The sequence below is a fragment of the Phragmites australis genome, chromosome 11, assembly GCF_958298935.1.
Source record: "Phragmites australis chromosome 11, lpPhrAust1.1, whole genome shotgun sequence".
In the NCBI taxonomy this organism is placed as follows: Eukaryota; Viridiplantae; Streptophyta; class Magnoliopsida; order Poales; family Poaceae; genus Phragmites; species Phragmites australis.
Window position 1 is genome coordinate 29,195,163 of NC_084931.1, and position 22,547 is coordinate 29,217,709.

Below are 22,547 nucleotides of genomic sequence, written 5' to 3' on the forward strand. Positions count from 1 at the left end.
TCGAGTAATGTCTGCGATCCAAGATTAACATCCAAATTAGCTAGCTTATGCGCTATACTGTTACAAGATCATTTGGAGCTTTTTTTTAGAGAGAGGGTTGTGCCATCGCCCATCGGAGCTGCATGCTGAAGTTGGCATATGGGCCTGGCCGCATGGCAGACCGAAAAGCAGCCCAGCGCTAGGCTCCATCGCTGCAAAACGGTGAGGCCCATAACACCTTGGGTCTGACACATTCGATTCGATCCTCCGCGCGACGACGAAACCCTCCCAGGACCTGTCAGTTTTCCCTCCCAAAATTTCCCCTAAATTCCCAAATCCACACTCCCTCCCAGCCGCTTCAACTTTCCCCGCAATCCCCAAACCCACCACCGACTCGTCCCCTCTTCGCCGCCTCGACCTCGCCGACGGAGAGCGGCGGAGTGCGCGGCGGGCGTCGACGACTGGGCGGGTGACCTCGACCTCGCCGCCGGCGGGGCGGCGGACGGCGCTCGCGGACCCTTCCTTGCTGCTGCATTTTCGAGTAGTGAGATGGCCATGGAGACATCCCCCCCGCAGTCACCGGCGAGGACGCCGGGGAGGGCGGCGAGGCCGCGGCTGTTCATTAAAGAGATGGTTCTTCGAAATTTCAAGTCCTACGCTGGGGAGCAGCGCATCGGCCCTTTCCACAAGGTTTCTCTCTCTCTCTCACACACACGCACACGCACACGCGCGCGCGCGCGCAAGATAAATTTCGCTTCGATGCGCTCACTTTTTTTTGGCTAATGGAAATCATTTGAGGCGGCGGTGGATCAGATACCCCGCGAGATCGAATTTTCATTGCCAACTTGAATTTTTACTTGCCCTATAAGGTCATTAAATCCTAGATGTGTTACACACATAACGTTTTTTTGGTTAGATTTGGACAGGCTAGGCGATAAATTTGTATTGTTCTGATAAAAATTTGCATATCTCCGTGCCTATGAAAACTTAATTTAGCTGCGCCCTATGTTATAGCTTCAAATTTGCTGTCCTGGTCCAGTTCCGATTTACGTAGTTCAGCAGTGACATGTTAGTTCTTGTTTGTGGTTTCTGAATTTGCTATTCAACCCGCGTTGATTTTACATGTATGGCTTTAATTCCAAACCCCAGAGTGCCGTTGACAATGCAGTATTGTCATTCTATTGCACTCATACTTTACTTGTACAATTGTTACCACAAACACATTTGATGGTGATACATGCAATGCAAATAGGATTTGTACTTGCTAGAAGAGGAGTTTGCCATTCAGTTTTAAAGCTTTTATTGGAATTCAGCCTGAATCTGGGAAAGTTTCTGTCATAAGCAAACACGTCTTATCCTTGAAATAGCATTTCTACACTTGGCTTAGCTTTCACTTGCTCCGTACCATTTTACTTTGTTAAAGCTATGATGCCAATTAAATGAGCAGACCCTTAATCCCTGCAGAAACTGTAACTATGCAAATAGAAAAGCAAAAATGATCTAAATGTAGATTGATCCATAAATTACCAAAAATTCTGAGGATACAAAACATCTATATATTACAGAAATTACACACTAACGTCTGCAGTTAGTGCTCGTATCAGTAGGATTGACATCATTCTATTATTTTATTTCTTCCAACTTTGCACATCGAATAGTGATTCTTAGAGACAAAAGGATAGAAGATAACTTCTATCTTGGTTGCAGAGCTTCTCGGCTGTTGTTGGGCCAAATGGCAGTGGAAAGAGTAATGTCATTGATGCAATGCTCTTTGTGTTTGGAAAGCGTGCAAAGCAGGTTGGCATTATTGCTTCATATCGATATTTTTATTCGATGATTATCAGTACATTTATTCATTGAATTTCACTGTTGGATTTAAAGTTATTCATCTTATCTCAACAAATCATCTCATTTGTTATAGTTCATCTAATGGTTAGATGCTGGAGCTGGCATGTCTGTCTAAGTTACCACTTACCACAATAATTTAAAGGTCGAGAGTAACAAGCTGCCATTTTGTGGGTTTGTATACGAGATAAAAAGTATCCTCAAAAGTATTTTCCCAGAAGGATTCTTTTAGAACCTAGCACATTGATATTTGATACTTCAATAGTACTAATCCTCTGGTTGCCAAGTAGTATGCGTATTTTAGTTAGACACTTTAGGGTCCTTTCCTACTAAGTGTATTCTCCGGTTTCTCATTGGCTGTTCCCTGCAAAGTCTCGCCTTTGAAATTCAAATAAATGATGTAAATTCACAAATATCTTAAGCTTGCTAAAGGTGATCTAATTCATTCGTTAGGTATTATTGTAACTTGAATCAACCTATCAATTTGCTTACATTGAATTACAGATGTTGTTCCTGACTAGTTCTTCCTGTAACTACAGATGCGCCTAAACAAAGTCTCAGAGCTCATACACAATTCGTCTAATCACCAGAACCTAGATAGCGCTGGGGTTTCTGTCCATTTTCAAGAAATCATTGACCTGGTATTGTTTGAGGCTTGAGTCAAGTATTCAGCGTTTCTTATTGTTAGTGCCATAATCCTTTTCCTTTCTCTGTGGCCATAAGCAGGATGATGGAAACTACAGGGCTGTCGAGGGTAGCGACTTTGTCATCTCAAGGGTTGCTTTCCGTGACAACACTTCGAAATATTATATAAATGAACGGGGAAGCAACTTCACTGAAGTAACTAAATTGTTGAAGGGCAAGGGAGTAGACCTTGATAATAATCGCTTTCTGATCCTCCAGGTTTTGTGTGTTCTTCATATATTATACATGAATAACACAAATACTTCTAGTGTAGTTTGGTTAGGTTACTGTGAGATACAATTTTATCACCCTCCCTTGCATAGCTTCTTTGTTTAAGCCCACATGAACCTTGTTAGGTAATTCCAATTATGTTTTCTGCTTTTACAATTGCATAACTTCTGAGGTGGGCACTATACAGGGTGAGGTCGAGCAAATCTCCCTGATGAAACCAAAAGCTCAAGGTCCACATGATGAGGGTTTTCTAGAATATCTTGAAGACATAATAGGAACGAACCAATATGTTGAGAAAATTGAAGAAGCTTACAAGCAGTGAGTTTCTCAGCAAATTTTGTAATTCCTGTTGTCTTGTCAAATTTGGCAATGAGTTAATAATTTATCTTGTTATGGTTCTGTTAGACTTGAAGTGCTCAATGAAAAACGGACTGCATCAGTGCAGATGCTGAAATTGGCCGAGAAGGAAAGAGACAGTTTAGAGGTGCTGATCTCAGTGTTATGATTTGACTATTTTGGCCATTTCACAGTTAACATAACTAATGGAGTTATTTTCCTGTAGAGTGCCAAAAATGAAGCTGAAACATACATGTTGAAGGAACTTTCACTTTTGAAATGGCAAGAGAAGGCAACCAAGCTGGCTTCTGATGATGCTACTTCACGGGTTGCTCAGCTTCACGAGAATGTGGCAGACTTGGAAAATAATCTTGCCTCTGAAAGGTCATTTGATGTTATAGATGGGCAGTGATGTTTTTTGGTTTACATGTTTTCTAAGTAATCATATTTGTTATAATTCAGGGAAAAAATTCAACAGAATTCTCTAACTCTGAAGGAAATGGAGTCTATTTACAATAAACATGTCAAAAGGCAAGAGGTATTGTCTTAATTCACATCTGTATCCTAAATCATCACGAATCAGAGTTCACTTATTTCCTAGATTTCAAGGTTAGAAAAACACATCGTCTTTTCATATAAGGTTAGTGCGTAATTGTCTTTTTTTTACTCAAGTATTATCATATCATAATGCCCCTCATTTTATTTGCTCCTCTTATATCTTTAGGAACTTGAAAATAATATGAAGGCCTGCAAGGATCAATTCAAAGAGTTTGAGAGGAAAGATGTAAAATACAGGGAAGATTTAAAGCATCTTAAGCAGAAGATTAAGAAACTTGAGGACAAAGCTGAAAAGGTATATTGAAATGGTTTCAGTTGTACTTCATGTAGTTGAAGCAGGAAAGGCTACAGTTTCACCTTCGTCTTAATCCAGGATATGTCAAAAATTGATTTATCAACAAAAGAGATGGAAGAATCATCCAATCTTATACCAGAGCTTGAGGGAAAGATACCCAAATTGCAAGAGCTATTTAATGAAGAAGAGAAGGTGCTAGAGCGAATAAAAGAAACATCTCGAGGTGAATTTTGCCTACTTCTTCCCTGTACATTGAATTATTCTGTCCGATAACCAAACTTCTCCCTTTTGTAAGTACAGAAGAAACTGAGAGACTCCGTGCTGAACTTACTCAAGTAAGGACTGAACTTGAACCGTGGGAAAACCAAATTATTGAGCATAAAGGAAGGCTGGATGTTGCATCTGCTGAGAAAGAGTTAATGCAACAAAAGGTAGGCCTTCTATGCCCCCTTCCCTTAATTTGGAAATGAAACAAAGACGATTGTCGATTCCTTCACTACACTTCCCCAATTGTATAAGCCACTTGACTTTAGTTGTAGACGTATGGTGCATTGAGGACAAGCGAAATCTTCCATTCCTAATATGCAACATTTCTTTCCATCCCAACCTGGACCTACCTCGTCAGAGTACAACAAGAATTTTGCATGACATTGACATCGCAAGAGTCTCCAGAAACAAAACCACATAATTTTTAGTTTGTTTCTATGATAAACATTAATTAGATCTGATTTTCTTACGTTTGCTCCATTTGCATTTGAACCTTATCACCTGTTTCAGCGCGATGGAGCTCGAGCAGAATTAACTGATGCTCAAAACCAGATGGAAAGTATAAAGGAGAAAATTAAAACAAAGGAGTCATACATTGTGGAACTTCAAGAAAAAATAGAGAAACACCAGAGTGAAGCATCTGAAGCTCACAAAGTTGAACATGTAAATCACTTCCAGCCTATTTTGAGCCATTTCTTCCCTCTGGAACCATTAAGTTCGGTCATCACTTTTCTATGGAGTATCCTGAGTTTCCTATATGTCTTGCTTGGAAAATTAATTACAGGAATGCCTAAAACAGGAGGAGTTACTGACTCCTCTGGAACAAGCAGCAAGGCAGAAAGTCACAGAGATTAAATCCACAAGGGATTCTGAGAAGAATCAGAACGCTGCTCTGAAAGCGATTTTGCAAGCAAAGGAATCAAATCAAATACAAGGCATTTATGGCAGGCTAGGTGATCTTGGTGCAATTGATGGTAAGATGTACTTCCTCTACCCACAAAAGAATTACGTTGTGTAGCCAGGCTATTATAGCTTTGGCAACCTATACCATTATATTGATGTCAGTACCTGGATTGAACATGTCAAGGTGTTATGGGTAAAATTGGCATAACAACACTTTCTGTAACATTGTACTTTTATAGTTTTTTCCCATACATGCTAGTAAAATGTAGTGGACAAACTTGGCTTTATTGTTTTCTATTTGTAGACATTATGTTTCTGGTAAAGTGGTTTAACATTTTCTTCAGTATATGACATTTTTAGATAATACCATTTTGGTAAAAAATTAGCACAACTATCTGCGTTTGTTTTATGCAATGCCAAATCCAGTGCCTGTGTCTTGATATCAGTGCATGAAGCGCCTCGCATATTAGTATTTATGTGTGGTGGACTTAATTTTAGTTCAAGTCTCTGGTCTCAGGTGGGAAGAATTTGTTTGGGAGGTCATGAGTTCATAAAGTCATGGGTATCAAGATCTAGGAAATTATTTTATTTGTTATAATCCTAGAATGTCATTGCGATTATACAATAGTGTTGATTGAGGGCCTGGTATATTAATTAGAGTTCATTGTTAGAAGCAATTCATCATCCTAATTTTATTAGCAACTGTGCCCTGCAGAAAAATATGACGTGGCCATATCAACTGCATGCTCTGGTCTAAAATATATTGTTGTTGAAACAACAAATTCAGCCCAAGCTTGTATTGAGTTACTACGTAGGAGGAATCTTGGGGAAACAGTAACTTGTTTGATCCTGGTAACACTCTACTTTATTTTCTTCTGCACTTCTGTGTTATTTTGACGCAAAGTTTTTCCCTGTTAATTTCATTGTTGTTACACATGATAATGGACTCTTTTACATTTTACAGGACAAACAAACACACCTCCTTCATAGGGTTAAAGAGAAAGTAAAAACACCTGAAGGAGTTCCACGCCTCTTTGATCTGGTGAAGGTAAAAGATGAGAAGCTGAAGTTAGCTTTCGTTCATGCCTTGGGGAACACCGTTGTTGCGAACGATCTTGATCAGGTTGATCCTTGAATTATTTAGTTCATTTTACTGCTATTTCCTCCTGATGTAGCTGTTTGTAATTATTATGGGCACTGTTATCTTTCACAAAAAATTTCATTTGGCTCCCCTATCGTTTTCATGGAACCTGTTATTAGTTCTAAAAATTAGCTTATTTGTGGCATATCCTGTTCCATTTCCTAGCAATGATTGCTGCTTCTGCTACTAATGTTTTCTTTTTTCATGAACGCTGCCACTGCCAGTAATGTTTTAAACAATAGTGACCATAGACATCTGTGCTTGTCAGGCTTCCCGAATTGCATATAGTGCAGCAAAAGAGTTCCGCCGGGTAGTTACCCTGGATGGTGAACTTTTTGAGGCCTCTGGTACCATGAGTGGTGGGGGTAAAAAGGCGCAACGCGGCATGATGGGAACATCCATCCGAGAAAGCGTTTCAGAAGAGGCTATTAAAAATGCTGAAAATGATCTTAACAAGCTAGTTGAAGAACTCAATATGCTGCGTGAAAAAATGAATGATGCTAAGAGAAACTATCGGTCCTTGGAAGAGGTTAAATCCCGCCTTGAAATGGAACTGGCAAAAGCTAAAAAGGAGGTACATAAACAAGCAGTGTTCTGCTTGTCCTTCAAGTTGGTTTTGTATCTGGAGTGCTGGGCTGACTAACTTTTTATCACCTTATTTTGTCACTTGAAATAGGTTGAGAGTATGAATGCACAATATAGTTACAATGAAAAGCGACTAGATTCGCTGAAAGCTGCTTCAAAACCCAAAGGTGATGAGGTTTGCAGAATGGAAGAGTTGGATGGCATCATATCTACTGAACAAGTTGAACTAAATAGACTCACAAAATGTTCCAGCAAACTTAAAGATGAGGCAAGTATCTATAGCATTTTTGCTAATGGAAACATGCTTTGCCTCCTTAACTTAGTTACCATACCATATACCAGGCTTCAGAACTTCAGCAGAAAATTGAAAATGCTGGGGGGCAGGTGCTCAAGGATCAAAAGATTAAAGTTGCAAACATCCAATCTGTAAGTATCTGAATTTCGACTTGTATTTCCCTTTTTTGGTTGCTCTGTTTTTTATGATTTAATATTCCAAATGTCAGGAACTTGACAAAACAAGCTCAGAAATCAATCGACACAAAGTTAAAATAACTTCATGTGAGAAGTTGGTGAAAAAGTTAACCAAGGTCATTGAGGAGTCCGAGAAAGAAAAAAAAGAGTTTCTTGCTAAAAAGGAGAAGATGATGTCTATTTTTAAAGAGATTGAGAAGAAAGCTTTTGTTGTCCAGGATGAGTACAAGAAAACACAAGAGGTAGTTTTTCAGTTGCATTGCACTCTAGGCTTGGCCCTATTGTACTTGCATTTTTTGAGTGGGAATTGTTAATTTGTTTTAACTTGTAGATGATGGACAACCATAAAGATGAGCTCGACAAAACTAAGGAAGAATACAACAAATTAAAGAAAGCAATGGATGAACTGAGAGCCTCGGAGGTATTGATTTTGTATCCTGTTAAGTGTTAGTGTCTTAATTAATTCTGCTGTATTGTTTTTTCCCGCAACTTGATCTGTCTGTCCATACAATAGGTTGATGCTGAGTACAAATTTCAAGATACAAAAAAGCTTGCCAAGGAGTGGGAAATGAAGGTGAAAGCATTCAGGAAAAGACTTGACAACATTCAGACAGATCTTGTTAAACACATGAATCAGTATGTCCAAATGTTATTTTCCAGTTACTTTAAGCCCGTTGTATATTTCTGTAGTTTCTTCTCAGGTTGGTATGCATTTTTGCCTTTTCAGAATCCAGAAGGATGCTATCGATCCTGAGAAACTCAAAGTGACTCTAGGTGATGACGAACTCAATGACACATGTGACCTGAAAAGGGCAGTGGAGATGGTGGCACTGTTGGAAGCTCAGCTTAAAGACTTGAGCCCAAACCTGGATTCCATAGCAGAGTATGCATTAATGAGATACCTGTTGACACAACATTTTTTATCAATGATTTCATTGTTTCTCCTGGCCGAATCAGGTACCGTACAAAGGCTCGTTTGTATAATGAACGTGTTGATGAGCTAAATGCTACCACTCAGGAGCGTGATGATCTTAAAAAGCTGTATGATGGGTTAAGGAAGAGAAGGCATGTCCCTTTTTTATTTTAACTTTTTTACTTTTGGCCTGAGTTTCAACAATTATGTTGGTCAATTTGCCTTATTACCTGCATTGTACATTATTTCAGGTTAGATGAGTTCATGGCTGGATTCAACATAATATCTTTGAAACTGAAGGAAATGTACCAGGTACTTGAACACATATAGCACCATGTAGTGTAGCACTCCTGCTGTTTCGACTACTTTATGCGCACATACCAAAAAGACACGAATTTGACATTGTAAGATTACGAGATTAAGTTGTGCCACGCCCCTGTTAAATGAAATATTCCAAACCACTCTCTCACTACCTTTTAATTTTGGGGGATGCGGAGGGAACAGAATGGAATCTTGTACTCATAGTTTCCTCGTTTGCGAAAACCAAATCTACACTGATGATCAAAGGGGGAGGGTAAGAGAGCCTGGTGACTTTATCTTATAATTGCAACAAGGCTGTGCTCGTTGTATTGCTTTTGCCTTCTGTACGTGTTGCACTTGTTGAAATAAATTCTTGTTAACTAATAATACGATTTCAAAATAACCCCTTCTGATTTCAGATGATTACTCTTGGAGGTGATGCTGAGCTGGAACTTGTTGATTCCTTGGACCCATTTTCAGAAGGTGTTGTTTTCAGTGTGAGGCCTCCCAAGAAAAGCTGGAAAAACATTGCCAATCTATCTGGCGGTGAGAAGGTATTTTCCATTCTTGTCAGCTACCTGGAATGAGCTATTTAACATCCAATGATTATCCCTACCTGGAATGAGCCATTTAACATCCAATGTAAGCTAGACGTGAGTGTGACTTGCAACAGGCAAGGCCATGCAACAAATGCTACCAATTGGTTTGCATCCATTTTAGCTTATTTTCTATCTGTATATTTTATTTCCTTTTCAGACCTTTATTTTCCATTCAACAGTGATATCACTATCCCATCTCTCCTGACTGTTTTCCAGCAAGGAAAAATGTCTTGTCACCAGATATTCATGTTAGTTGCATTTAACTCGAATTTGTATCCTGATTGCACACATGATTCAATGTAAAATATAAAAGTAAATCCTTCGCGTGCACTCTTTTTAAAGATTTAAGTGACTCTATTGGTTAACTCGATTGATTATTCACGTCCAAATAATTGGCCTTATGCCCCTACCTGGATCATTTGCATCCTGAACTCCTTTTGTTCCAGTATGTATTGTCCACTGGCCGTTTTTGTTAACAAATATTTGAAAATTGTGACCCTAATGTCAGTCTTGATTAATACCCCTTTTGAGTGTATGATCTTGCAGACGCTTAGCTCACTGGCTTTGGTGTTTGCTCTTCACCATTATAAACCTACTCCCTTGTATGTTATGGATGAGATAGATGCAGCGTTGGGTAAGAGTTGTGACCCTTCTTTCACTAACACGGTTCATCATTTCAAGATATTGATGCAATTGTTTCTTGCAGACTTCAAGAATGTATCAATTGTGGGACATTATGTGAAAGATAGGACCAAAGATGCCCAGTTCATCATTATAAGGTACTTTCCATCAGCTCAGTTTTACAGTTTTTTTCTTTTGCCTCTGCTTGACACAATTTCTAAAAAGGTAGCTATACAAACATGCTTCCGTATCCGATAAGGGCAAATGGTACGGATGAAAAGTGAAAATTTTAGCTTTGCACGATTTGTGAAGGGTTGTATAATTATAAACTGACGTCATGTCTGCCACTCTATTTTGCAGTTTGAGAAACAACATGTTTGAACTAGCTGACAGGTTGGTTGGTATTTACAAGACAGACAATTGCACCAAGAGTATAACAATCAACCCTGGAAGCTTTGCCGAGGGCATGAAGGCAGTCTAGTGGTGTGCTGTGGGAGCTTCAGCTAAATGTAATCTTCCGTAGTGCCCTTTTGGAATCGAGGTTCCTTCGGCATTGCGATTTGTCAGACAGCTTGCGATGTTTTATGCTATGTAAAGTTTATGAATGGGACACTTGGTCACCTGAGATATGACTACTGACTATATGTATGTGTATGTTCGAACTGAAAGTGGACAACTACGTTAACAATCTACCATTTCGTTCCTCGGACAGTTCTTTTTTTCTCCCACATTATTTTTCTTGTAATATTTTCGAAATTATGTCATGAAATTTTGCGTTCACTTATAAAGGCGGACACCTAGGTTTGAGCCTGTGTAGGTAGGATGCTCCACGGCTTCCTCTACTAACCAACCAAACACTTAGTCCCGTTTTGCTTGAAATATCATGCCTGTCTGCTTGGCTGGAAGGCGTAGAAGCGGTTTGTTGCTCCCACGTAAGATTTGATTATTCTTCGGGCTACCTATTCACGTAGTTGAATATATGTTGTGGAAAAGGTATAGTTAAATAATAGAAACTTTGGTTGTTAATTTATATGGACTAGTCAAACATTTTTCGTGTAAATACTTTTACTAACCTATAATAACAAACCATAGAAAAAGTAATTGAAACATTTATTGGAGATCGAGTCAATAATCGAAACGAAGAGTAGAATGGAGGGAGCATTAGTGGCCAAACACTAACCATTCGCGATGAGCGTGGACTGAAGTTAACGTGAACTTCTGCCCACTACTCCTAAAAACAAAAGAGTTAAAAAGTTAGCTCAAACTTAACAATTTCGATTCATGTCTTGCATTCAGGATTTGCCTTTTTGTCCCAGACATCTGCTGATGCAAGTACGTATGTTATGGTATGTAGACTAGAACTACGGTTAAATCAACATCTTTCCCACTGGAAGGACGTACACCATTCATATCCCACTTGAACTCGCGATCCAGGCCACTGACGGGACTAGGATGCTGATCGTTGTCGGTGTTGGACTGTTGGTACCTACCGCCCGCCATCTCCGCTCCTTCGTACATCGAGCACCATGGAACTGAGACTGAATAAATTGTCTCCCGAATCAACCACTGCAACACGTGCCCGACGTACGCTCGGCTCAGAGTCCCTGCAGGTGATTAGGTTGGGGTGAAATCCCAAACCATTTTTGACTCAGTAAAATCCCAAACCTAAGAAGCATCCAAACGTACCGCACGTGGCCACGAACACCGGTAAAGGCGTCTCTTTTCTTTTTGGAAAGAGCCAGCAAAATGCGTGCTGCCGACGAGACACCAAAAGGAGAAAAAAGATGACGAACAAGAGCACGAACGAAGACGAGGAAGGCGAGATTTCCTTAAATAGGCATATATACACCCGGACCAGCGCTCTCCACTCCCCTTGGATTAGCCTCACGAGTCACAAGACTCGCTACGTACCATGATCCACTGATCCATGATCCAACCCATGACCATGATACGAACGATCTACTACTACACGTGCGTACAGGGAGATTACGACCCGAACAGCACCGACGGCGGCTCGTTGAGGTCGAACGGGAGGCTCCTCGGCCCCGTCCGGAGCTCCAGCGCCGTCGACGGCAGCGACGCGGCGACGTCCCCGGCGACGTTGGGTCCCGGCGGCGCCATGGCCTGATGCAGCCTCGACGGGAGGTAGACGACGTGCCAGGGGGACTGGTGGCTGATGTCGAGCCCGCTGAACGTGCCGGGCGTCTGCACCGGGTGCGGAGGCGGGCGCGGCTGGACCGGCGGGCAGCGGTCGCGGCCGCCGCTACCGCTGCCGAAGTTGGTCCTGGCCTTTGAGCCGCGCAGCGCGACGGCGGCGCGGTCGTAGGCGAGCGCGGCCTCGACGGGCGTGTCGTAGGTGCCCAGCCACACGCGCGTCTTCCTCCACGGGTCGCGGATCTCCGCCGCGTACCGGCCCCACGGCCTCTTCCGCACCCCGCGGTAGTGCGCCTCCGCTCGCAGCTGGTGCTGGTCCCCTCCACCGACGCCTCCTCCCACTCCGCCCCCGCCGTCGCCGACACCAACACCGCTCTGGTGTCCTCCCCTCATGTCCCACTCCATTTGCATCCCTTTCTTGGGTTGGTTGGGCAGCTTGCCTGCTTGGTCGTCTCGGCAGCGGCAAGGGAGGAGGAGCAACTCTTATAGTGGGCACCGCGCACGGTGGCTGCACTTAACCAATGGCCGCACCTCGTGAAACGGGGAGGTAGTAGGTCTCTGGGGGCTGGGCTACGCTCGAGGCTGTCGCTGACCGGGCGCGCGCACGGCATCATGAATCAGCCTCAGCCGCCGCGCGATTTGACGCCTTGCGGGGCCGCCCCCACCCGCGCGAGTGGTCTAGTCGCTAGTCGAGTCTACTTGCACCCCGCTGGCGCGGCGCGCTGGGCTGCAGCCTGCCCGTCCGCCTGGCGCCGTGACGCCAGCCCTACCGCACCGATCAGCAGAGCACGGACGCCTCGTCCTGTCACTCCCACCGCACTGCCGTACCGCGCCTGCGGCACGCGCGGACGAACGGTGCACCGAGCCCCGCACACTGATTCCCGGGACCCACCTATCTATCGGTTAAGACCTGCTACCAGTACTAGTCATGCGGTGTGAGTGACCGGTGCGGTGCGCTCACGACCAGATCCAGTAAACCTACTCGTGCATGAGTCATGACTCGTGGGCCTGCGAAGAGTACATACGCGTCCCGGCATGTAAGCGGCAGGTGGGGATACGCCGAGGTTTCGTGAGAGCGCGAGGCGACGTGCCAGGGCGCGGTTCACGTGGGGATGGAGGCGTGTCGTATGGTGGGGGGGCAGCACGGTTGCTTGGGTGGGGGAGGACGTACGCGTGTGCCGCGGCGCCGCTCAACGGACGGTGGGCCCCGGCGCCAAAAAACAAAACGGCACGCGGCCGTGGCCTATCCGGTGGCTGGGTGGGTACGGCGTTTGGTACCCTGCTGCAGCGTGTGGGGCTCGGCACGGCAGCATTCGTGGGGTGTTCTTTCTTCGAGTCTACCCGGGACGGCTGATCCCTCCAAATCTGGAATCTGGGAGGCAGAGGGCATTGATAGCGAGGAAATATTTTGAAGGAACGGGCATGGCGATCTGCGCCGCGGCAGCAGGACGGGAGGGCCTTGGGAACGCGCGAACCTTGACTGCCATCTGCCTTCCTGCTGGGTGAGGCAGCGACGGGCCTCTCGCGTGCAGGCTCGCTGCTTTGGGAAGAGGCCTACCGTTCAAAGGCCAAAAGGTTTGGCAGAGTGGTGCGCCTATTGCCGTGGTTACCCCGGATTTGGCAGGGTGGTGCGCCTATTCACGAAATACATTACATTTCTCTTTATACTCCTCTCACACACTCGGACTAATATGGCCCACACAAGGGCAGGCAATTCAATCGAAACACGACACATCCCAACTCACGCGACTAAGGCCCTGTTTGTTTCAGCTTCGGATTCTGGCTTTCAGCTTTTATAATCCGAAGCTGAAACAAACAGGCAGCTTTTGGTTATAGCTTTTTAAAATCTGCTGGTTGGATTGTGAGAATCTGAGAAGCTGGTTTTCCTCAGCTTTTGATAGATTGTGAAAGTCCATTTTACTAAACTGTCCATTAAATTTTTTTAGAATCTACAGTCTAAAAGCTTTTCACAATCCAGCTTTTCACAATCCAGCTTTTAACAATCCAACTTTTATAAGCTGCTTTTCAGAATCCCTAGCTGAAACAAACAGGCCCTAACACCGCACGCTGCTCTATCTCATTCTTGCCAGACAATGAACAATGACGTCATTTCAATTTCCGCCTTCTTATTTGTTGTGCCGGAGAAACGTCCGGACGTCAGGAGCATCAGGCACAACAACGTCCCCTCGAGAAATATCTTGTCCCCAAGCTGATGCTTCCGGATTGTGTTGCTTCACGACATAATAATCTTACCAGGTAGCCATAGAATCTAGCAATGACCTTCACTTGATCAGGATCCGAGTAGTAGATGCTATAAGAATCTAGAAGAAGATTAGAATTATTTCACAAACAATTGTGGTGGGAGCTCATCATTATATAGGCATGTCAAACTGCTATAGTAATGTGTATATAGCAGACGCAACTAATTATATGGGCAAACTACTGTCATATGATTGAGTCTGGTGAGAGCTAAAATACAGGATCTAGTTGACTGACTGAGCTATCTAGCAACTACTAGGACTAAGTCTAAGTCACTCGTTAACATCCTCCTTGATCTAAGCTAGATTACATCAGATTAAGATTGCCATGCATTGTTGTCAGTTGTTGAGCTGCCAAAGGCTTAGTGAAAACATCAGCCACTTGATCACCACTTGGTATAAACTGTATGTCCAGAGCTTTGCGAGCCACATGCTCTCGAACAAAATGGAAGTCGATTTCAATATGTTTAGTCTAGATATGGAAGATGGGATTAGCTGAGAGATATGTGACTCCAAGATTATTGCACCAGAGGCAAGGTGTTCTGCCTTGATACACACCAAGCTCACCAAGTAATGATGGAACTCAAATGATTTTAGCAGTTGCATTTGCTAGAACTTTGTAATCCGATTCAGTGCTAGAACTGGACAGTGTTGTGTGTTTGTGAGAGCTTCATGAGATGAGATTGGAGCCAAAGTACACAACAAAGCCACTTGTGGATCTTCTATCTTCTAAACAACCGACCCTACCTACATTCGAGAAAGCACTCAACAGATGTGAGGATGACTTGACAATATACATACCAATTGTTATAGTGAACTTGAGATACCGAAGAATTCGTTTGACAGCCCCCCAGTGAACATCTGTTGGTGAAGAGAGAAACTGGCAAACAGAGTTCACTGAAAAAGCAATGTCAGGTCTGGTAAGTGTTAGGTACTGCAATGCTTCGACAATACTACAATATTGGGAGGTATCTTTAGTAGAGAGTGGTGTTCCTTCTGTCTTCACTAGTTTCTCAAAAGTGCTCATTGGAGATGTAACTGATTTGCAATCAAACATATGAGCTTTATGCAGCAAATCAGTGGTATACTTGAAAAGTGCTCATTGGAGATGTAACTGAGTGAGAAGGATACCTGAATCCAACTTCTTTACTTCAAGTCCAAGAAAATAGTACAGCTCTCCAAGATCTTTGATGCAAATGTGCTCTGAAGTTGCTGAAGAAAAGATTGTATAGCACTATCTGAGGACCTTATTACAATAATATCATCCACATAAACCAATACATATATTGTGGTTGTAGTTGTCTGAAGAATAAACAAAGATGTGTCGGCTCTGAATGGTGTGAAGCCCAATTCTTGTAGTTTGGAGCTGAGCCGAGCATACCATGCTCTTGCAATTTTTTAGACGGCATATATGAGAAATGCGCTGAGGATCTTCATAGCTAGATGGCTGTTTCATATACACCTCCTCCTCCAAGACACCATGTAAGAAGGCATTCTGCACATCTAGTTGCCAAGGGGACCATCCACGTGAGACAGCAAAAGACAAAATAAGCTAAATTGTTGTGGGCTTGATCACTGGACTAAATGTATTATCATAATCAATACCATGCCTTTGCTTGAATCCTTTTGCAATTAGCCGGGCTTTATACCTATCAACGGAACCATCTACCTTTTTCTTCAACTTTAAAACCCATATGCTGTCAATTATGTCCATGGCTTTATGTGGGAGAACCAAATCCCAAGTTTGATTCTTCATCAGGGCATTGTACTCCTCATCCATTGTTCCTTTCCACTGATCATGCTTGAGAGCTTCTCGATGACTGCTAGGTTCAAAAATTACAGTTCTAGCATACCGAACAGTACCATCTCTGAACTCCTTTGGTTTTGTGATGTTGTTTCTGAGATGTGTCCTCATAGGATGGTGAGGAGCAGTAGTTGTAGTAGTGGCAGTTGGTGAAGCCTCATAGAGTGTGGCAGAAGCAGTAGGTGAAAGAGAGGTAGTTGCTGGATCACCAAAGTTGAGGAGCAGTAATTGTAGTAGTGGCAGTTGGTGAAGCCTCATAGAGTGTGGCAGAAGCAGCAGGTGAAGGGGAGGTAGCTGCTGGATCACCAAAGTCTGTACTTCTAGGTTCAGTCTAGATAGTGTTGTTGTTGTCGACAATAACTGGACCATCTTCAGAGTTCTGTAGCTCAGGTTCAATTTGTGTGTTCTTATGCGGACATGATTAGACCAAGTGACAGGAGTAGACACATAATCATTGTCCAAGTGATTCTCATGAGATTTACACCACTCAGAGTGACTAGGAGTAGAGTGTAAAGGATTTTTGGCAGGAGGGAGGAGAATTTGGGATTTAGATCGAAGAAAACAAGAACTTGGTGACATTTTGGATAAAAGAAAAACATATTCATCATTCCTTACATCTCTTGAAATGTACACTTGTCAAGTTTTGGGATCAAGGCATTTATATCCTTTGTGCAGACCACTGTAGCATAAGAACACACATTGGACAAACCTAAACTAAAACTTGTGCTGATTATATGGTCTCAAATTTGGCCAACAAGCACAACCAAAGATATTAAGAAACGAGTAAGAAGGTTTTGTGCCAAACAACTTTTCTAGAGGTGTTAAGTACTAGATTATTTGCTAGGCAACCTATTAATAAGAAAATATACTGTAAAAAACGCCTCATCCTAGAATTTAATGGGCATTCTAGAGTGAGCATGGAGATATAAGCCAACCTTAACAATATGCTTATGCTTCTTCTCAGCAGTGCCATTTTGCTGATGGGTATGTGGGCAAGAAACATGGTGAGAAATACCAGTTTGTGTGAGAATAGAATGCAATTTCTGATATTCACCACCCCAGTAAGATTGAACACAAACAATTTTCTTATCAATAATTCTCTCAACATGAGTTTGAAACTGAATGAAAATCTTTGCTACATCAGATTTCTTTTTCAAAAGGTAAATCCAAGTGAATTTATTGAAGTCATCTATAAAACTCACATAATACTTGTACCCTCCTACAAACCTATGAGCAGGCCCCCATACATCTGAGTGTACAATCTCTAAAGAAAAGGAAGACACATTATTGGACTGACTAAAAAGGAAGCTAACAACTTTTAGCTAATTGACATGCATCATAAATAGAAGCATGTTTATTGCTACTGGCACAAGGAAGACTATTGAGTTGAATGACTTGTAAGACAATTGGTGATAAAGGATGGCCCAGTCTACAATGACATTAATCTTGAGTCGTGGTGGTGCTTGAGGGAGCTCTTTTGGACATGGTGCTGCAATTGGGCGACAGAGAGTAGGGGACACCTTTACAGTGCCCTTGAAGGAGGATCTTTTCTATGGCTCGATCCTTGATGACATAATGGTGGGGATGAAATTCAAAACATACATTATTGTCAGTACTGAACTGATGAACTGACAATAGATTTTTAGTGGTTTTGGGAACATGCAAGACATTGTTCAGAAGGAGGTCACGATGAGGAGTATGAATCATAAAGTAACCAATATTGGAAATGACCATTCATGCTCCATTGATGGTGTGACCATGGTCTTTACCATTGTACCTTTCATGCATTGTTAGCCGATCAAGATTGTTGGTGATCTGATCGGTAGCCCTAGTGTTCGTATACTAGTTTGGGTCAACATCACACACTCACACGGTTACTACACTCCTTGCAATGCGCTTGCCATCACGTCTGTCTTCTGGTTGATATGAGTGATCAAACTGGTACCAACATTTGTAGGCAGAGTGGCCAGCTTTATCACAGAGTTGGCACACAACCTTAGCGCTGCCAATGCTGTTGGAGTTGTTGTTTTGGCGATCATGTCCTTCAGTACCGCATCCACGTCCTCGTCCCCGACGGCCACCTCATCCTCTACATGTGACTGAGTTAACAGAGGAGCCCATCGGTGTGCAAGTGTTGTGTTGCAACCTCATCTCGAAGGTAAGCAAATGAGCATAGATTTCGTCGAGGCAAAGAGGATCAGATCAAGTCGTAAGCGATGTCATGATCGGGTCATAGTCGGTGTTGAGCCCGGTGAAGAAGTAGGAGAGGGTCTCATCGTCGCGTAGTGACTGGCCGGCAACAGTAAGCGTATCCACGAGTCCTTTCTCTTTGTGAAAGTAATCAAACATCGTGAGGTCCTTTTTCAGGATTGGCGCCAATTGCCGACGAATTTGCATGATCTTCGTGCGAGATTGGGATGCGAACATGCATTCTAGGGCCACTTAGACTTCATGCGACGTGGAAAGGAACATCACCTTGGACAAGATTTTAGGAGAAAATGATGATACCAGTGTACTGAGAATAGCTTGATCTTGAAGAATCTAGGCCTGATAGGCTAGATTTGGCCTGAGCATGATCATGATGTCTTCACCCATGTCTTCAGTCGTGGAGACCATCCTCGCTGGAATGATGTCAGATCCATCGACGAGGCCAAGAAGTTGCTAGCTCCTTAAGAATGGAAGGGTATGCACTTTACAGATAAGGTGATTGTCTCAGGTGAGCTTTACAGTGACCAATTGGTCGAATGGGGGTGTTGGGAGAATTCCAGTATAGGAAGGAATGGCTCTGGTGCCATGCGAGAATTCGGAAGAAGATTGGAGTAATCCCACACACAATCGTGGTGGCGGCTCATCATTATATAGGCATGCCAGATGGCTATAATAATGTGTAGATAGCAATCACTGCTAATTACATGGGCTGACTGTTATTACACGACTAAGTCTAGTGGGAGCTAAAATACATGATCTAGTTGACTGAATGAGCTATATAGCAACTACTAGGACTAAGTCTAAGTCACTCTTTAATAGGTGCATTCCCTTCCTTGACCAGGCACGTGTCCAAGATGGACTCAGCTGAAGATCTACTACTCCCATGTCTTGATTTTATAGAATCCCATTGAACATAGAAGAATAGTTTTCAACAAAAAGGTTTTAATAAATAAACATGGAAGACTGGATGTACCTTACTATGTTTAGGCAGGGCAAGGCGATAAGCTACAGAGCCTATGCATTCTACTACTTCAAATGGTCCTATGTATTTGAATGAAGGCTTAGAGCAAGGCCTATTGAACACCAAAGACTAAGCATACGGTTGTAATTTCAGAAGTATCTTTTCTACCACCTGGAATTGTCGAGGAGTTTGATGTTTATCATTCTGCATTTTAATTTTGTTTTGTGGCCTTGTCAATCGAGTCTTTAGAAATTCAGAGTACAATTGATGTTCTTGGAGCATTTTAGAGACATCTGAGTTCTCAGTTGTTTGCATATTTGGAACTATGGCCAAGTTTGGATCTACACCATATAGTGCTTTGAAAGGACAACAACCCAGAGATGAATGATGACTTGCATTATACAAAAACTCAGCAAGTGACAACAATTTAGACCATTTGGTGGAAAAATCATGAACTGCACACCGAAGAAGCATCTCCAAGGATTGCTTTACATGTTCTATTTGGCCATATGTTTTCGGATTGTAAGCAGTGCGGAGTTAGAGCCTGGTATCAAGTAGTCTAAATAATTCTTGCCAAAAGTGACTTGTGAATATCTTATCTCTATGTGGCACAATAGTAAGAGGAACTCCATAAAGTTTCACAATGTGATTGAGGAATAGTTTAGCTACTTGTTGGGCTGTGAATGTATGTTGCAAAGGTAAAAAATGGGAATATTTGATAAATCTATCAACTACCATCTTGATTAATGAATATCCATAGATTTAGGTAGACCTTCTATAAAATCATGGATAAATCTTTCCAAGCACCCGCAGGAATTGGCAGTGGCTGAAGAAGGCCTGGTGATTTAAATTGTTCATGTTTTGTTTTTTGGCACACTGTTCATTGTCTGACAAATGTTTCCACAACAATCTTAAGACTTGTCCAACATAATATTTTCTTGAGTCTTTGATAGGTGGTGTGAGTTCCGTAATGTCCACCATTTGTTATGGAGTGAAAAGCATCAATGATCTTAGTTGGAGACGCAGTAAGTAGTTGTAGAGCTTATGTGTCAGTTTGGTAAGAATTCAACACCAGATGAATCCATTTAGGCTGACATATTGATATTGCTTGTAGCTCAAAGAAATTTCGTACTCTGGATAGAGCATCTGCCACTTTGTTTTCTGCTCCTTTTTTATATTGAAAGCTAAATTGCAAACCCATCAGCTTTGTCATGGCCTTTTTTAATCTTAGTAGAGAGATGTTGATCGTTGAGATGATAGAGGCTTTTGTGGTCTGTTTTAATTGTAAAATGTCATGTCATCAGATATGATCTCCAATTGTCCATGGGCATCATGATAGCTAGATATTCTTTCTCATATGCGTGTACATTCTGATTTGCAGCACCTAAAGCTTTATTGAAATAAGCTATAGGTTGACCATTTTGAGTGAGTATTGCACCTATACCACTGTCACAAGCTTCAGTTACTAACTTAAATGTCTTTTGAAAGTTAGGTATAATGAGTACAGATGTAGAGCTCATGGCAGATTTACGCTTATGGAATGCTTCTTGGGCTGCTTGTGTCCACTCAGATGATTTTCCCTTACAAAGGTCCGTGAGTGGTTTGGAAATAAAGGCATAATGCTTGACAAATTTTATGTAGTAGCCTGTTAAACCCAAGAAACCTCTCAGTTCAATGAAGTCAGTTGGAGTTGTCCATTGAGTCATAGTAGTAGTTTTGTCTGGACTAGTTGAGAGTTTGTTGTCAGAAACAATATGACCAAGATATTCCAACATGGTTTGTGCAAATGAGAAATTACTGATTTTAACAAATAACTTGTGCTGCAGTACCACCTGAATTACTAATTCTAAGTGGTCAACATGCTCATCTAGTGTCTTACTTTAAATTAGGATATCATCCACAAAAACCAAAACATTTTTCTCAAATAAGGAGCAAATACACTATTCATGAGGCATTGAAAGGTAGCAAGGGCATTTGTGAGACCAAAGGGCATCCTCTTGAATTGAAAATGGCCATGGTGTGTTTTGAAAGCTATTTTTGGTTCATCTGCCTCTACCATTCTAATATGGTGAAACCCTTAGTACAAATCCAACTTTGTGAAGTACTTGGTGTTAGTGCAATAGGTAAGCGGTGCCAAACCAGGCGGGCGCCCCAGTGCCAGCCAGTGGTAGATATTTTTAAGATCACAGCCTCACCTCGCGACCAGGGCAGGACTCAGTTGACCAGCCCCCTTGTCGAAAGACAAGACCCTATGACCAGCCATGGCAGCTACTGACATATCTAGTCAAATCACATTTAATATCGTCCACTCAAGTATTTTTTCTTCCCCAGGCACTCCTTTTCGGTGAGCCAAGTCGTAGGCAGGTGTGGTAATGCAGTGACCTGTCCTATAGTATTTATTGCTACGAGATGGTTTTACAGACGAGTGTGACAAAGTTCATGGATATGACAGGGCACACATGACGACCAGACCAGGTTGGGCATGCCTACTAATGGGGAGGATCAGGCTTGTAAAAGAGGGACATTATATAAACAGTTTATCCAATTCATAAGAAAATATATAAGACGTAGAACTATTTTCCCACGGGAGGCTTGAACCTGGATAAATCCCCATATTCTTGTGTCCATCTGATCCCTTCCAAAAAAAACACTGATCAGCACGCCCGTCATCTGGTACACCCCTGATTCATTGTTAGGGATCATCTTGACATTTGGCATCTGCAATTTTATCACATAACTCATCTGCCACTGGCATATAAAACTTGTTCTTCAGCTCTAGTGCATCTTAGATAACTTCAAAGATTATTGGGGGCCATCACTAGACTGAACACTTAAGAAATGAAGTTGTCCATCAACTGGAAGGTTGCACTTGTGAGTTGGAGAATATTGCTCACCACATTTATAGCACATGCCATGTGTCTTGCGATATTCGTTATTTTGCTTTCCAAATTTCACTAGAGCTCCAAGAGGGTCTCGTTCAAGTTTAGTGGAGTTGCTTAAGGAACCATGTTTGGTAGCATAGTGCTTTGTAGACCCTTTCTTTTTCTCTCTAACACTAATTCCCGGACTACTGTCACGTCCCAAACCTCGTAATTGTATCATTAAGCATAATCGTGCATCATGAGCATAATATTTAATTGTTACACTGATGAGTGCTTGTTGTTTCTTATGGTGGTTTAGAAATTACTTTGAGTTATGAAAATACTTAATGTTAGAGTTCTTGCTAGTTTAAGTTTTGCATGGGTGTGGCGGGTGATTCCATTTCAAAAGGTTCATCTTGTTTGTAATCGTTGCACATGTTTTCGTAGAAGTTGCACAGCTGAAATTTTTGTCTCTCTAGCAAGTGGGACCCACTACCCGGCCCCACACCTCACTCTCCCTCTCTTACTCGGCTGCAAAGCAGCAGGCCCACCCCTCTCCCTCAGCTCACTCTC

General features: G+C 42.4%; 2 protein-coding genes and 1 non-coding gene across 3 annotated transcripts; 1 reads left to right on the top strand and 2 right to left on the bottom strand.

The window, feature by feature from the left end:
* The first annotated feature begins 239 nt into the window (after nt 1–239).
* On the top strand, nt 240–10,436 carry LOC133885637 (structural maintenance of chromosomes protein 4). The gene is made up of 28 exons (XM_062325371.1): nt 240–669; nt 1,687–1,776; nt 2,364–2,465; nt 2,551–2,727; nt 2,927–3,057; nt 3,145–3,223; nt 3,302–3,459; nt 3,538–3,613; nt 3,800–3,928; nt 4,007–4,151; nt 4,229–4,359; nt 4,706–4,858; nt 4,980–5,169; nt 5,814–5,950; nt 6,063–6,221; nt 6,508–6,813; nt 6,916–7,092; nt 7,167–7,250; nt 7,328–7,537; nt 7,627–7,716; nt 7,810–7,931; nt 8,023–8,178; nt 8,253–8,360; nt 8,460–8,520; nt 8,928–9,062; nt 9,654–9,741; nt 9,814–9,886; nt 10,089–10,436. The coding sequence occupies exons 1-28, from the start codon at nt 529–531 to the stop codon at nt 10,207–10,209; spliced, it is 3,729 nt and encodes a 1,242-aa protein (XP_062181355.1). The 5' UTR covers nt 240–528; the 3' UTR covers nt 10,210–10,436.
* A 1,098-nt stretch (nt 10,437–11,534) lies between these two features.
* LOC133885752 (ethylene-responsive transcription factor 12-like) lies at nt 11,535–13,519 on the bottom strand. Its single transcript, XM_062325494.1, has one exon. It carries the CDS (start codon nt 12,291–12,293, stop codon nt 11,715–11,717), a length of 579 nt encoding a protein of 192 aa, XP_062181478.1. The 5' UTR covers nt 12,294–13,519; the 3' UTR covers nt 11,535–11,714.
* Nucleotides 13,520–18,094: 4,575 nt separating this feature from the next.
* On the bottom strand, nt 18,095–18,230 carry LOC133885963 (small nucleolar RNA Z247). Its single transcript, XR_009903294.1, has one exon. It is a non-coding gene; the product is annotated as a small nucleolar RNA Z247 (small nucleolar RNA).
* Between the last annotated feature and the right edge of the window lie 4,317 nt (nt 18,231–22,547).

Coding starts and splice junctions, on each gene's coding strand:
- LOC133885637 (XM_062325371.1), top strand. CDS start 529: ATGGCCATGGAGACATCCCCCCCGCAGTCACCGGCGAGGACGCCGGGG. Junction 5,170..5,813: donor TGATCTTGGTGCAATTGATG/GTAAGATGTACT, acceptor TGTGCCCTGCAG/AAAAATATGACGTGGCCATA. Junction 7,717..7,809: donor ATGAACTGAGAGCCTCGGAG/GTATTGATTTTG, acceptor TCCATACAATAG/GTTGATGCTGAGTACAAATT.
- LOC133885752 (XM_062325494.1), bottom strand. CDS start 12,293: ATGCAAATGGAGTGGGACATGAGGGGAGGACACCAGAGCGGTGTTGGT.